The sequence below is a fragment of the Rissa tridactyla genome, chromosome 7 (genome assembly GCF_028500815.1).
Source record: "Rissa tridactyla isolate bRisTri1 chromosome 7, bRisTri1.patW.cur.20221130, whole genome shotgun sequence".
In the NCBI taxonomy this organism is placed as follows: Eukaryota; Metazoa; Chordata; class Aves; order Charadriiformes; family Laridae; genus Rissa; species Rissa tridactyla.
The window spans coordinates 55,231,747-55,245,032 of NC_071472.1; the positions used below are offsets into that span (position 1 = coordinate 55,231,747).

The 13,286-nt window shown below is 42.5% G+C and overlaps 1 protein-coding gene across 7 annotated transcripts in view; it reads right to left on the bottom strand.

The window, feature by feature from the left end:
- CUX1 (cut like homeobox 1) overlaps positions 1–13,286 on the bottom strand; it is a 280,982-nt gene that overhangs the window by 22,813 nt on the left and 244,883 nt on the right. For 6 of the 7 annotated variants that reach the window (XM_054209732.1, XM_054209736.1, XM_054209731.1 and 3 more), the window contains one exon: positions 1,818–12,877. The exons of the other annotated variant lie outside the window; for it this stretch is intronic. In XM_054209732.1, coding sequence (XP_054065707.1) covers positions 12,166–12,877 — 712 coding nt within the window. In that variant the 3' untranslated portion in view covers positions 1,818–12,165. Of the gene's footprint in view, positions 1–1,817; positions 12,878–13,286 lie in introns of those variants that run through there. 7 annotated transcript variants of the gene reach the window in all.

Genomic DNA, 13,286 nt, shown 5'->3' on the forward strand with positions numbered 1-13,286 from the left:
GGTGCTGGAGCGTGACACCAGTGGGATGGATCCTGGCCCGGGCTGGGAGGGAGGGATCGCGCTGGGAAAGCCCAGCCTGACTCCCCGTTGTCTGGGACAGACCCACAGCAAATTTCCAGCCTGGCTCTCCCAAACCCCTCGTGCCACACTGAACACACCGTGATCGACCAGGAGGTCAGCCTACGAGGAGGCACACAACAGACGAGCTTACAGCCTGGTAGGAAAAAGATGGAAGATGCAGGAGACGATGTAAATAAATGGAGGTCCCTCGAAATAACCTGCAATTCACAGGTCAAAAATCAGACACGAGCACGCCAGGTAAAACAGCAGCGCACAGGCAAGCACACACACACACGCTCTACCTAAAACCAGAGCATTCAACCTAGAGATTTATTCTACTAGTTTTGAAAATACAATTCCACCGATGGATTACAACATCTGCTCCTTACCGAACTTCAAATTCTAGACTCTGTAGATACTGAGCACATTTATAGGAACAACATCTCATAAGGCACTAGAAGAGGAATTCGTGTGAAGTATCTGTAAGAATAAACAGCGCGCCAAATATCTGTGAAAATTCTTTTCCATTTTCATTGTTGAATCTAAAGCATTTCTGACCTCAGGCAATGTCTTTAATGAAATTTTTGAAAATCAGCTAATATATATCGTTATGGTGCTCAGAACAATCCCCCTCGCAGTCTCAGACCCAAAATACATCTTTTGTGCCCATGAAGCCAGGTGTCCACCGCCCATGGACTGCAGCAGGAACCATCACACTTCGGTTCCACTGAAAAAAATGATATAGTTTGGAAATCTGACACTTCGATATTCAAGGTATTGAGAACGCTTCCACCCCTTAGAAACTGATACAGAAAAAGTCAATTTTCTTCCCCTGGACAAGCACAAATCCCCCCCAGCCCCAGCCCCTTCACGCCCCCGGACGTGACCGACTGAACCACAATGTAAATGTTTGCTGCTGGGACTCAGGTCTCACCTTAATAAAGACAGCCCACGCGGAATTGTGTTTGTATAAAAGATATTTACTTCAATTATCACACCTAGGGTGCTAGTGAATAATAATAATAATAATACATCGTGTGAGTTTCATACAGTGATATTGCTTCTCCATATCATATAGGGACCGTTGTACAGTGCTGAGAACAAACATTATATGGCTAACCAAACAAAGACAGAAGAAACAATGCCATTCTGCTGACGGAGGGAGCGCTGCCCTGCTACTGCCAGCCATATAAACTCTTACTTTTATGTTTAAACAAATACCAAGAAATAAAATGTTACAAAAGATGAGTCACAGCAACACAATGTGGGCGTCTCAAAGCTACTTGTACAAAAAAAAATGACACTTTTTTTTTCTTTTTTGGTCAATTGGGTCTTTGTGAGGATCTTTTTTTTTTTTTCTTTTTTTAGATCTGTGATTGTGAATATAACAAACAAGCTCTAAAAACATCTAAGACTTAGTGCGTTACAGAAAAAATATAAAATACTGCTAAAAATGTAAGACACCACAATACACTGGGGTAAAAACTGAGCTTATTATTAAAAAAAAAAAAAAAAAAAAAAAAAGTTCTCAGGAAAAAGTACACCACTTTCTGTTTGAGTTCATCTTGTGCTGTGTTAGTAGTCGGGGCATTTCAAAGGTCTGCCCATTATCATGGCAAGTAGTTATTGCACAAATGCAAAGAGTTAATTTTTTAATAAAAAACAAAATAATGAAAAGGGACATGAGGGAAACAATTTAAAAAAAAAAAAAAAAAAAAAAAAAGAAAAGAACATCCCCCCCCCCCCCCCCCAGCCAGCCTCCATCTGCTCTGGAATTAACGTCCAAATTGGTACATGTGACACTCTCGCAGCATCTCCAGCGAGTGTGGGGCGCACGGTGCCCGCTCTCCGAAACGGAAGGGTAGAAAATGCTTTTCAACACAGAAATGCATAGAGTATTCTGACAGGAACAACCTTTTTGTTTTGCAGAGGTTATCCAATAGTTACCGTAGGGCTTTTTTTTTTGTTGTTTTTTGTTGTTGTTTTTTTTTTTTGTTGTTGTTGTTTTTTGTTTTTTTTTCTTTCAGACCACGCCAGAAGGAAAGAACCTCACGTGGGAAATTCATCTGATGGTTGGGTTTTTTTGATTTTTTTTTTTTTTTTTTTTTTTTTAGTGGGACACCCTCGAAAGGCAAAGTGCAAATTTGCTTCCAAAATCCACAGAAGTGGTGATGTGCCCTGCAACTAAGCTCAGCACCTTTCCATCTCTGCCCGCTGCTGAGGTTTTTCCTAGCGGGGCCGGCGCGGTGAGCGCTGACCGGAGGCCCTCGGCATCCATCCTCCCTCCTGCAGCACGCGCTCCCCTGCGCCGAGCCGGGGGAACTTCCATTTGGCCTACGCAGATTTTCTCTCCCTCGCCCCCACCCCAGGTGCTACCTAGCCAGGGAACGCCTGTCTGAACGTGTTTCCACACTGCAAGAAAACTGAACAACTCCTCCGTGACAAAGATCAATCCACAACGTGTATTTCCAGAGTTCACACCAGGAAAAGTTGCCGCTGCACAAGGTGATTTTTTTTTTTTTCTCATTTCCTTTTTTTTTTTTTCTTTTTTTTTTTTCCTTGACCAACTTTGAACGAGAAGAAAATCAGCTCTGAATTCAGAAATTCAAACATATGCCAACAAAGATGAACATCACAGGAAACCAGTCTCTCGTTTTAAATGAACACTCTTGAGTAAATCACAATGTACTTTGACAAAGGGGCACTGCATCTTCATGAAATTCTCAGTAGAGGCTCTAGGAGGCTAAGGGTATTTTCTCTCTCTGTATATTTTAAGTCTCTTCTCTCACAACTGAGGCTTCTTGTTCTCAGTCCTAAATTATTTTAAAACTATTTAAATAATATTATTTATTAGGCATTTAGATAAAATACTTTAAAAAAAAAAAAAATGATTGCTCTAGAAAACACAACAGGGGCACAATGATATGGACACTAGGACGAGGCGACACCACCCCGCTCCATCGCTAGGATAGCCCAAATGTTCTCCAACGTCCGCTCAGGGGATATGTATACTCCTGTTGTGTTTGTATCAAACAAAAACAAACCTCAAAAAAAGAAACTGTTAAAATTAATCTCATAAATAGGAAACACTAGAATGTTTTCCTAATTACAAACCACCTTTATATATTTCACCTTATGATGCTGTAGAGAGAGCAAGCTTGGAAAATAACACACAAGGGCTGGTAAGGGCTGAGGACGCCGGAGGGTGAAAGCCTGTTCTTTACAAAACCAAATTAAGACTGGAATGACTTTACAGTGCCTCGCCGCCCAGAGACGGTGCGGCTCTGGGCATGGAAATGAAGACAGCGTGTATTACCGATGGCACAAAGGGACACGGTCGCAGACAGCGATGGATGAAGTCCACGAGTGTTTCCTGAATGCTGAGACCTACGAGTACACGGGTGAGAGTGAGCCCTACGAGCACGAACGCCGACGGGTGGTGGTGGACCTTCCAACCCAAGATCCCACCGTGCTGCTGGAGCCAACCCAGGGGGATGTATTTTTTTTTTTTTTTCCCCAGGAACATGAATTCTCTTGAACTAGAGCTCGCGCTTGCCTGCGTTTGGCAGCTGGGACACGAACCTCCGAACGCAGAACGAAATTTCTATTGCACAAAGACTTGGCGCACAGTGTCTGACGTGCTCGTTAGCAAAGGGGCAACTCATGTCGGGCCACTGAAATGCTCCTCTATCGGTGTTTGCTTCCCCCCACCCCAAATGAAAAGCGGCTGCGAATGCTGCAATCTCGATCACTGTGCTTTAGATTATTCTCCATGAAGAGACTAGGAAATAAGGCACATAGCTTTCCAAGTATAGAAAGTTTGTTAAATAGTAAATTCTAGGAAAGTAGCAAAACCTAAAAACTTAACGGGAGATGCAGTAACATGCAGCATTTTGATGGCATGCCTACTGAATGAAAATAAAGCTAAACTAAAATCTTTCCCTCGCAGAAAAAAGGCGCTCCACGATCTCCATCTCTCTAGAGGAGGCGAGAAGGAAACAGAAGCCCTGATGAAGGAAAAGGAAAGTACAATGCAGATGAGACCTTGCTGATTCCCCACACACCTCCTTCACGAACCAGATGCTGCAGTACTCCCCGTACAGCCCGTACTAGCATCCAGAGGTAACTAGGTACTTTGGAAACACTTTTAAAGCTAGTAATAATTTACCCACATATAAACGATACATCAAAATAGCACTAAGGGTCTAGTGTAAGCTAACAAAAGCCAGAGATGTCTAATTGAAAGACTGATTGTAGAAAATATTTTTTGTAGTTGCTTGGAGAGAAGACTGTACTTCAGAGCAAGTCAAGTGCCAAGTTTTATTTCTTCTCTTGAAAACACAGGTGCTCACCTTCGAAGAGGAACTGCATAACAGAATTTCTATTTCATTCCCAAGAATACTTGAACTTTCAGCTTAGGGGGAGCAAGAATGAACTGCTCGCTCTAATTCAATACTTGGCTTAATTTACTGATTATCTGTTTTCGCAAATATTTTAAACATGTCCTTACTGTTCACCTTCCCGCCGTACATAGGTATAGGCGGGTACATTTTACCTGTGCAAATATCTGGCGTACTCACTTCCCGCAGGCTGTACCGAAGGAAAACCTACAGACCAACTGTTACGGGATGTGGCAGGCGAGGTTTGACCCTTCCTTTCAAATTGCTTGGCTTTTGCGCATCTCAGACCCTTCGAACTATTTTTATGTATTCTGAACGTGATCTTCCCCCTCCTCGTTAGCTAAACCCGCGTCTCTCCAACAAGCCCATCTCTCAGATGGCCCATCCCCTCTTTACAACAGGGAACTCATCAGACAAGTGGGAAAATGGCACCCTCCAAGCACTAAAATACATATTGGCTTGAAGCCCTCCCTCACATACGCCCCAAATGATTTCATGAATTTGGCTGTAGCAATTCTACTGCATCATTAAGACCAAGCACGCAAATACTACATATACAGAGGGGCTTTTCCATACTGGAATAATGTACATATACACATTGAACAACTCCTAAAAAACGCATATTAATTACCCGCATAGACAGAAGAGGATAACGCAACTTAACGCCGTTATTCTTGCTATCAATAGAGAGATTGTGCTGTTATGAACATTACCACAGAATTACACAGTAACTATGCAAAAAGCAGGTATGTCACCACAACAGCAGGGAATTCCTGGCACGACTCTCCATTTCCAAGGATCTTTGGATGAAGATTGTACTACGTAGTACGAAAATCTCTAAAATTCAAACAGAAACTCAAAGACACGACGTCATGGGGACCTTTAGGCATCTACTTTTGCTGTACTGTTTCCTGCACTATTTCGTTCTGGTTGAGAATTCAGTCATTCTCCACACTTGGATATTTCAAAATATGAAGGAACTGAAACGATACTATGAAACCAACAGTTTTAATAACAAGAAATCTACAGAACTGTGGCAAAAACCTAACATCGCTGTGAGTAACGCAAGCTTGAAAAATGGCAGCAATTGTCCTTCATAGAAGAGCTGGACAAGGAAAAATACAATAATCTTCTTAATCTTTTAAAAGGAGGCATTTCCTTTCAATGCACTTTAGTGCCAGAACATGTCTGTGAATAGCGATGAAAATCAAGCCCGGGAATCAGAGCAGGTTTTTGCCAGTCACAAAATAGTTGTAGAAACGCAGACTTCATAGACAGCCAAGGACTCTGGGTTTGACACGGAGTGCCCAGGTTTTGGGAAAAGCAGGTGTGATGCCTCCGTCGGTCCTCGGCTGTACCAGAGGACACCGGTGAGGGGGCTCACTAATAAAAGTTCAACTTTCTTCAACCGCAAAATGACCTTACAACTAATAATTTATATTAAATATGCCACAGTACCACTTGGCTGGGGGGGAAATCATCCCTGAGGAGAGAGATGGCACCACTTACACACCTATTTTTAAGGCTTTTTGAAATCTTAAGTGCACAGGCCTAATGCGAGCCTTCTCCAAAAGGATAAATTTCATCTTCAGAGCATAAAAACTTTTTATCCTTGCATATTAACAGGGTAGGGTATAGTACATGACCTGGTCATGTAGGACAAATCAGTCCCTAGGCATAGCATAAAGGGCTTTTCTTACGATAAAGTTCATTATTAACTACATTTTATATATGGCGTAGTCAATACATCCCATAGAAGGCTTGGGGAGGAAAGAACAAATCCATGAAATAATATTTCTACATTTTAGAGTTCAAATATATATGTGAAGGAGACAGAGACCAGTAAGTCACTTTTCAAACTAAGAAGGTTGAGCCAGAAAAGAAATTCAGGTCTTGTGCTTTCCATGCCAGCGGTTCTCCTGGCAATTTAAAGCTGTCTGGCAAAATTTAAACTGCTGGGGAAAAAAAAGATAGCTTTTTGTTTGTGCAGGATTTTAAAATTCCGTCTTTTTTCAAAAAAGAAGTTGATTGTATATGCAACACAAAGGAAGAAAATGTTGATGTTCAAACAGCGGGGCAACAGAAAGTGCAAGGGGAAAGTAGCAGGCTGACGTAGGAGCGAGCTGGATACTGCTTTGCAGCTCTTTTATCCGCGCGAGTTAAATTTAGGAATACGAGGCTATAAGCAGCTTGTCTCATCAGGGCCCAAACTGCCACTCAACTCACGGGAAAGACTGGATTTGATTTTAGTGAACGTTAAATCCCGCCGCCACCTAAGAACCAGCTTTTCTTCTGCTCCTCCTACGTTTCTGATAGTCTTCAAGAAAGGCTCAGCGCTCAGCCACGCGCAGTGGCTTGACGACCGAGAATATCCCAGGATACGTACACTGGGTGAGGAAGAAAGAAGAGAGAATTTAATAAATTCACTTGTTAGAAAGAGACACAACCAGAGCAACACCAGTGCCCTCCCTCTGCACGTCACCACTTTGCTCCCGGTTTGCAACAAATTGCTAGGATTTCTGATCTCTCTGCGACCTTGCTAAAGGCACTAGCCCAGATCACCACGGCATTTCCGTTTAAATAAACTATTTTGGATTCAAGTGCAAAGAAGTGTCCAAAACCAATTACTTTTTTTCATATATTCTCATAATTTATATACGGTCAAAATGTTTTTCTGTTTCTAACATGCCCTGTTTTTGCCAGGAGCATTGTTATTTCATGTAAGTTTTAAGAATGCTTGAAATTAATAATTTTAAGATGGAAAATGACAGACTTCTGATGGCAGCTGTGCTAGTGGGGGCTGCAATCACTGCGCGCATTTTCCATTATTTCATTACATTATTTTGTCTGATTTCCCCCAATCCTCTTCTATGCGAATTTATCGGCTTTGTAGTTTGAATTACCACCAGAACGATGCACTTCTCTAACTTACTCTTTCTCCCATTAAAGGACTGAAAAATAGCAACTTTTAAGTAATTGGATCAGAGAGTATTGCATAGAATTCTGTCGTGCTCATGAACGCCCTTCTCTACACCATTCCATACGAACAAGTTACATAAAAATAATGCAAAAATCTTTCACCTACAGAGAAAGGCACGTACATTTTTTTTCTTTTTAACTGTAAGATAGATCTTTCCTATTACTGCAAGGAGTTTATTACTAAAGCACTCGCTAATTCACGATATGGGCCGAGTGCACCGATACAGGTTCCTTTAAAGAGTGGCTCTATTTATAGGCGTTTTACAGATGAATAAATAAAATGGTCAAATTTTATGGCATCAACAGCAATTGTAATTAAATGCGTTTCTGCCGATAAACACGTGCAATTCTGTTGTCTGAAATCTGTATCCTCAAAAATGGAAGCGTATCAACAATCCCACTGTATGACGTCTCTGCCAAGAGATACTCTGCCCTTGCTTTTAGCAAACAAAGCACTACACTTTTTTCCTTCCCTAACCATCCAGAGAGAAAAATCGACAATTTTAACTGCGGTATAAAAGTATTTCTGTTAAAACAGCCTGGGCACTTCCTCCACAGCTTTAGTAAGAGCACGGAACTGGAAACAAGAGAGAGAAAATAAAAATGCTTTTAAAGAACCTCAGGAAAAAACAGACTCTGGCATTGCAGATTTTTTGAAAACTGCCTGTGCTTTTATCCGTCAGGAAAAGAAATGCCGTCAGCGAGGGCTCTGCCACGCTCCACACTCCACAAAACGGCTGCCCCGTGAGATGAGCCCCATGTCACACGCGCTGAATAACGCCGTCTGCCTTCCCGTGTCATCGGTGACCCAAGAGGGTAAAAAGCCACCGTGCTGCTCTTTGGCATTCCTTCTCCTCCAACTTTTTATCCTTTTCTTTGAATTAAGTAAAAACAAAGTTATTCTGATACACATTTTCCTAAAAGTGTCGCTTCCAAATGCCGCACTTGACCAGAAATCTAGCCAAAATCTTTCAGTGTTGCTCAAGTTCAGTCTCTAAACCGGGGAGAGGTCTCTGCCAGTTTGGAAAGCCAGTAGGTAACTCATCTCCAACAAGAGAATCTCAGCAGTAGTTCAAGCTAATCCGTTTTACTTTCCGCTGAAACAGAAAAGCAGCTGCGACCCTGCCTAAAAACCAGGAACAAACAGCTGGGAACATCACTTAACCTCTACGCGCTCGATCTGAGGGTGCTCGTCTGCCCGTGCCCTCAAATAAGGTGGTCACTAAGGAACCCAAAGGGACTCCCGGCAGGACGGCCCGGGTCACCCCAACAGCATCTCAGCAGGCTAATCCACATTCAACGCAGATCATTAAATATGAAACAACAAAAGGAGCTAAGCCATTAATAAAGTGCCAAAAATATAGGAAATACTGACAGCATTTTATTTGATTAATTTTATAATAGATACCAATGACAACCCTTGGCAGGATGGAGTGACTTCTGACTTACGAATGCTGTCTTTATCCAGCAAAATCACAAGACTCAAACGTAATAATGGAGCTTAGAATTAACAGTTAGTGTTATAAAAGAAAGATTTCCTCTAGGGCAAGCTACAGATATGCTTTTTAAAAATCATTACAGCATTAAAAACTGGGCAGACGCTAAGGAATCCTAAAGAACTGGTGGAAACCTGAAAAGCAAAACAAAAATAAACAGGGGAAAAAAAAAGATATAAGTTTCAAGGCACTTAACGTATTGCTTATTAAGAAGAGAGATTGACCTTAAGTGCTGCATTTGCGTTCGACCTGTGAATACAGTTCTGCTGTCGTATAATGCAGCAAGAGCTCTCAGTAAGCATCATGGAATGCAATCATATAGACACAGGCACAAGAACAGTTTGGGGAATATTAATTACAAAACGAATCGTCAAACAGAAAAAAACCCCTCACTATCGAGAAAGCCGAGAGTAACCACTTGACTGCATCAAGCACCTGGATCTCAAATCAGCAGACAAGGACAGTAGGAACAGACTGGCAAGTGTATTGCCTAGAATTAATTAAAAAAACCCAACCCGAACCAAACAACAACGAAGAAAAAATAAAGAACGTAAGAAAATATCGGCATCTTCTAGTCAGAAGTTTTGCTTCTTGGCTGAAGATGCACCTTGTTATGACTTGTATTAAGGTATGTGTACTTTTACCAGGACGTGCATTTATCGATGGAGCTGTGCTTTGTAAGTCAAACCAGGACACTGTACAGATACAGAGAGGTAACACTTTGCTTCACCACCTTATTTCCCTCGCTGGCCGTTCCCGCGGACTAACTGCACTCCAGATAAGAAGCCGTAACCGCTTCCAGCACGTGCTGTCACATACTGGTGTCTGTTATTACAAATTGTCTCCTCAGCTCGTAACAGAAAGGGGCAGTTGCTCTCTCTGTTTCTCAATTTTAGTTTTGCATCACAAGTCCCCAATTACCCAAGGAGGTATCCTGAAACAGCTAGCAGTAAAAATAGGAAATAAATCCCTGCCTTTCAGCCTCCTAGAGCCTTCTTTTCTTAATCATGAAAAGGATTGATTTTAGTGTACTGATTCTCAATTTGTGAAAACTTGCGCTAAGTGCTGCTGTTGCATGGTAAGAGACTGTAAATGAAATACATAAGTTCTAAAACATCATGCAAGAAATGTGGTTTCACATCTTACAGTCAAAAATCCTACTAATGAATTAATACAAGCACACTGAGGTGTAATATTGGGAACATACCTTTAAAGTCGGAACTCCTCTCCCCATCCCTCCCTCCCCCAAAATCAGAAAAGTAATATTAATTAAACTTAAGAAGTAATGAATGCACCATTAAAGTGTCATCAAAAAGATGCTGACCTAAGACAAAAGTTCAATGATACACAATACGGTCAAAAAGTCTTCAATCAATAATATACAGTATGACAACTACATCTTGTAAATTATACCCAATACTGCCGGCAGTCTATCCCTCTAAAGAATATTTGCCCCCTTTCATCCCTTCCTAACAATCAGATAATAAAATACAGCACCTATAAATAAGCAAAAAAAAATTATATATATATATATTTATATATATATATATATTCCGAAATCATCTATTGTTAGTTTTAAAGATATGGCAATAAAGGAGTCTAAATTAGCAAACTTGTAGAAGCCATAACTGATAAAACAGCTTATTGAAAAAAGGTGGCAGTAATGCACTCTATGTGTGCACAAGTACGTAAGAAAATACACAGACGTATAAAATTGCACGCACACACTCACGCACACACATCCTTCCACACACCTCTATGCTCACGCATATACATATAGACAACAGGAGGAGTTAGAGACAAGTTAGAATTTGATTTGTACTTTGATCAGCCCTAACCTGTGCATAAAATAATGGAAAAAGGCTGTATTTCTGCAGGGCAGAATGGTCTAGACTGGGACTCGAGAGCATGAATGTTTTGGTTTGGAGTTTGGGCTATTTCCGTCCCGGTAAGAGCCCGTCTGGTCATTGCCATGTACTCTTTATCCACGCAAAAATAAGCTTCCCACAACTAAAACGTATTTAAAATCAGTGCTTGCGGTGGGAAGAGAGTCAGTAAATGGCCACCAACAGCAGGAAAAGTTCTTGATCTGAGGCAGCTCCAGTCCCCTCTTAGTGGTGTGTGACAGCAATCGTACACGTGAACTACACTTTCATCGATTCCAGGTAAGCTGAATATTTCGGGTTACAGAGTATGTCCCCAAAGTAGCAGGCTGAAATGTTACTGGCCAACATTTTTTGAGCGATCTGTCTTTACAGAAAGGAAATTCTGTACACTACGAACCAAGTGAAATGATCAAGTACATGCTGTTTCTAAGTTGTCTCCTAAACCTCCTAGATATGAGGTCTGATCAGCGTGCTCTGTGGTTAGAGGTTAAAAAGCAGATTATAAAATACCTAGATTCAGATTTTTTTTTTTTGTCCTGATTTGGCCTAAAATGGAGTGTATTAAACAAATTCTGGTCTGCAAAAGACCAGAATCAGTTAAAGCTATGAAACAATGTGCACTACGTGTCAATATTCTATTTCACTTACAAGAAAACACTAAGTCAGCTACCACAAATTAAGATATTTTCCTGATGTGACTTTTTTTTTGTTTTGTTAAAAAATATGTGGAGTAAATGTGTTTTTTTTTTTTAATTCAAAGTTTCAAACAACAAGATTCTTTTCTTTTCTTGAAAATATGTAGGAATCCAAACTAGTGTGTTTAGAGTCGGTTGACTGTGCAATCTCTTAGTGGCAACTGAACAGCTACAAAAAACTTTCTTTTTTTTTTCTTTTTTTTTTGAAAAATCTCCCCTTTTTTCCTGGTTTAAGAAGATAATAGTGTATTATCGCTCTGTAGCCATTAGATGGCAGATAAAAAGCCCCCTTTTAATATGTGGGTATGATTTTTTTTTTCTTTTTTTTCTGTTTTTCTTTTTTTAAAGCCCACACCAAAGAGGAGGGCACAAGGCAAAGCTGTATGAGTTATTCCAGAAATTGTGGAAATCACTTAGGGCAATAATAAAAACACTTCAGGGTACAAAAAAGCTTGACTACACATTTCAGTTTTCTTCCTCGAAAACACAAACATAAATTGGGCTTAACGCTCCTTTTTGTTTTCTATATGCACCTTGGCCTATGGCGTTTTTGCCCTGTGGCCCGCAGGGCGGTTAAGTGCGCAACACAATAAAACCAGTAGAGGTCCAGTTTCACTTCCCAGCTCTCCAGAGTTGGGCGAGTTTAATCTCAAAACTCCCACTCGACGGCCTCTTCTCGACTCGCAGCCTTCTCCAAGCGGTGGATGATGTTGTTCAAGTTTGCCGCTTTCTTTTTCCTCAAGGAGCTGTCTCGCGTGTTCCTGGAGCTGGCCGCCTCGGAGAAGCCGAACAAGCTCTGAAGAGAGTTGGCTTTCTGCGAGCCTGCGGCTGGCGTCGAGCTCGTACTTGGCACACTGGAGATTTTCTCTGAACTTTCTTTTGACTTGTAGGAGCTCTCCCCTGTAAGGACTGAGGTGGAGGCAGCTGAGGTAGAGGCATCCCCTTCCGTGGCAGAGTTTGGCAGTGTCTCCAGAGCTTCTCCCGGGCGCTGCGATGCCGGCGGAGAGCTCTGGCGCGGTGCTCTGAGCCTGCCCTCGTCGTCGGTGTCCTCCAGGCTCTCCGCCTGGAACGGCTCCGCTTTCTCCGAAGACCTGGCGCCTTGCAGTGCCTCTTCCCCCGCTTCGAAAGCCGACTCCGCTGGCCCTCCCTGAGACTTTGTGGTTGCATTGCTGTACTCATCCGCCTCCGGGCCACTGGGCTTTCCTTCAGGTGGGCCTTCTGCGTCCACGCCATCGCAGCTGTCTCCCTCCGAGCTGTGAGCGGCCCTGCTGCTTCTGGCAGAAGGAGAGTCGCTCGACCCAGCCTGGCTCTGGCTCCCGGCTTGGATCTCCTCAATGAACAGCTCCCGGCGGATGCGAGACCTAGGAGACAAGGGGAGAGGGACGGTGAGTCCGCCGCAGGGTCACTTGGAGCCCCCCGGCCCTACCAGATCCGCCATTCCACACGCCCTTTCGTAAGATGCCATTTTGTCTCGGCTACGGGACAGCTGCACCAAGCTGGGTCAGTGGAAGCGCTCACACCCTCAAACCCAAAGGACTGACTGAAAAGCTGTTTGGAAGAACACAAAATACTGTCAAGATGCTCTTAATTTCACTTTCCCTGGCCACATGCCTGCTATGCTAGAAGGGATGTGGGTTGCAAAGCCCAGGCCGCCCCGGGACTCCTCCATGGCCTGGTGGGGGACAGGCAGTCGCAGACGAGGTTTTGAGCAGATAAACCATTTCTGGTAACTTCTGTGTGCTCAAGGTTGAGACTGACCCCTCTGACTTC